The sequence below is a fragment of the Ruditapes philippinarum genome, unplaced genomic scaffold (genome assembly GCF_026571515.1).
Source record: "Ruditapes philippinarum isolate M1 unplaced genomic scaffold, ASM2657151v2 ctg753_1_1_1_1, whole genome shotgun sequence".
NCBI lineage: Eukaryota > Metazoa > Mollusca > Bivalvia > Venerida > Veneridae > Ruditapes > Ruditapes philippinarum.
This window is the reverse complement of record NW_026854157.1, coordinates 1-2,995: the sequence shown is the minus strand read 5'-3', so window position 1 is coordinate 2,995 and position 2,995 is coordinate 1. Positions and strand designations below refer to the sequence as shown.

General features: G+C 30.8%; 1 protein-coding gene across 1 annotated transcript; it reads left to right on the top strand.

Moving 5' to 3' along the window:
* The first annotated feature begins 675 nt into the window (after positions 1-675).
* LOC132739196 (zinc finger protein 227-like) lies at positions 676-1,104 on the top strand. Its single transcript, XM_060726864.1, has one exon. It carries the CDS (start codon positions 676-678, stop codon positions 1,102-1,104), a length of 429 nt encoding a protein of 142 aa, XP_060582847.1.
* The last annotated feature ends 1,891 nt before the right edge of the window (positions 1,105-2,995 follow it).

The following is a 2,995-nucleotide window of genomic DNA, read 5'->3' as shown; positions in this document are numbered from 1 at the left end:
AGACAAAGACTTTACCTAGATCGCTATATTTCAAGATGTCTATTTCTAATTGTTCGAAAAAATCAAAGTTTACATACATTGATACTTTTGAGTCAACAGGCGGTATATAAACATGACATATATAAACATCGTCTTCAAAGTTAAACAAACCAGCGCTTATCTTAACCCAAATAATTCCATGATTATTTTTTTCTATTACTTTAATAAATTTCTTGATATTTGATTTATAATAAAATGAAATACCTCCGCTAAATCTCCCTTTTTTAGTGTTTGAGGACTTATTACCAAAGATATGTTCTACACAATAATCATTTATATTTAAATTTGAAGTGTCATTCATTGATATCCATGTTTCATTAAGAAAAATAATGTCATATCCAGATATATATTCCAAAAAGTCACAATCTATTAATTTACGCTTTAATCCGTTAATGTTCCATGATATGATGGTTAAATGTTCTTCTTCTTGACCTTTCTAATGTTGAGAACTCACTTCCGGAATATATTCTTCTCCATCTATGAACAACTTCTCACCAACAAATCTTACGTTGGTTTTAAACGGGCTTGACGAAATCTTTCAAGAAAATGAAGTTGAAACGACGATCATGCCAGAGTATAAATGTTCAATCTGTGATTATTGCACCGACAAGAAAGGTAATTTAACGCGACACATATATGTGTACGAATGGTAAAAAGAAAGATGACAGAAAGCAGTTTACGTGTGAAATATGTGAGTATGACACTGGGAAGAAATACAATCTAGAAAGACATATAAAGGTTCATGTTGATACAGACGAAAGTGCAAGTAAAACTACATTGATGTGCGATGTATGCGGAATGCAGTTCTTGTCTAAATTTGGAATGGCCTTGCACACAAAAAATGAGCATTTAAAACAATTCAAATATGAATGCCAGATTTGCAAGAAAGGATTTAACCAGTTGCTTCCATATAAGGGACACGTATCATCGCATGTTAAACACACCAAACAGAAATGTGAGAAATGTAACCTGACTTTTAAACATAAAAGCAGTTTAGATCGCCACAAAAAGACTATACATGATGACGTCAAATATGATTGCGCTGAATGTGAGCAACACCACTAACAAAAGTCACCTCAAAGATCACAAGAAAGTCGTTCACTGTGGCCGAAAGCTTCAATGTGATAAGTGTGACAAGTGTTATAAATGGATGTCAGGCCTTAATCATCATAAGAAAACTGCACACAATTGAAGAATTATTTTGATTTTCAAAGAGCATATAAAACATATAGCATCTCTTTACCGGCGTATACATTACTGGTTTTAATAAATGTGTTATTTGTTATTATCATCACAATTATTTTAGACATTTGAATTTTACACAACAAGAAGTTGTGTTTTAGGCATCTGAACTCACTTAATAAATATTTGGTCATCAATCGTGAAGATTAATAATTACTTATCTTAAATAGAAGTTGCATTTTGATATTAAATATACATGTAGGACTCGGGTACACAATATAAATATACATTTGTGACAATTTAAGAATACGACAATGTGAATTTGAAAAGATACAACATACCAATCAATGTTACACTTAAATATAGCTTGGATATTGCCTGTTTAAACTTATTTTTATAAAAGTTCATCTCTGTATCGTGTATATACATGTACAGTTATTGTTATATTTTTATTTTATTTTATTATTGCTGAGCAGGTACACTCGACATTATTTTAATACTGTGATCATATCTGATTTTCTGTGATTCATTTATTTATTTATTTTGACCATTTTCTAATGTCTTTAATAATCCTAAATAATAATAAACTATTTTGATAATAATACCATGACTTTTTTATTCATTTTGTAGTAAATGTGAAACTAAGGTTGTAAAATGACACACTGGTTTATCTTTGTCGTAATGTCCATTATCAAAATTTTACATTCCGTTTGAAATGTCCATATGCCTTAAGATATGAACAGCTTTCAAGAAAGAAAAACGGTCTACGGTCTAAGACATCTGGTTGAATTGCACATATATGTCTCCATGATTAGAATTAACCTACAAAAAAGAGAAGTTACAATAACATTGAATATACGTTGAACATCATGGCATGTAAATATGTTAACTGCAATTAAATTCAATCACTTTAAGTATATAATTATTAGAGTCGCAATTTACCATCACAAAGTTTGACATACATTTGTTATTAAACCAACATATTATTTTTTATGGTTTAAATGCACGGTGAATGCCATTATAACCTTTGAAATGGGCCAACTGTTCAATAATTGTGTTTTTAATTGTAACAAAACTTGTAGCTTGCTCCCAGGCAACTGTAGTATCATCGTACATGATGAACTTGAGCTGACCTATGTATAATGCTTGTTTGCGCATGCTCCGTATTTCTAGTAAATCTAAGATCACATGTTAAGGGTTGACAGAATAAATTTATATCTTGTGCTGAACACTCGTCGTGTTTTACTTTACTTCATTGTATCAACGCACTTGGTTTAATTTCTATTAATTATTGTTCATAATAAACGAACATTACAACATGGTGTCAGAGTAAAAACGTTTAATAAATAACCTGGACATACGATAAAAAAAAATTGGAATATTTATCTAAAAAAATAAAGTTACACAATTAAATTAATATTTGAAAACAAAATGGAATTATCTGGATTGTCAGTGCCCCAAATGGACTGGGAATCTTCAAATTTACCTGAAGCTTATAATAAATTCGAACGTCACGCAAAACTAATGTTTACAGGACCTTTGAAGAAAAAGTCTGAAGAAGAACAAGTTTCTTACTTTCTATTATGGATTGGTGATAAAGGGCGGGATATCCACTGCACGTGGAAAGATATTTCTAAAGACGATGCCAAAAAGATCGACACGTTCTACAGAAAATTCAGAACTTATGTGCAACCTAAGCTCAATCCAATATTTGCTAGGTATAAATTCTACAATCAAACGCAGGGAGAAAGAAACCATCGATTCGTTCTTTTAC

Bases quoted from the DNA above. Each gene is read 5' to 3' on its own strand.
- LOC132739196 (XM_060726864.1), top strand. From the start codon at position 676: ATGTGTACGAATGGTAAAAAGAAAGATGACAGAAAGCAGTTTACGTGT.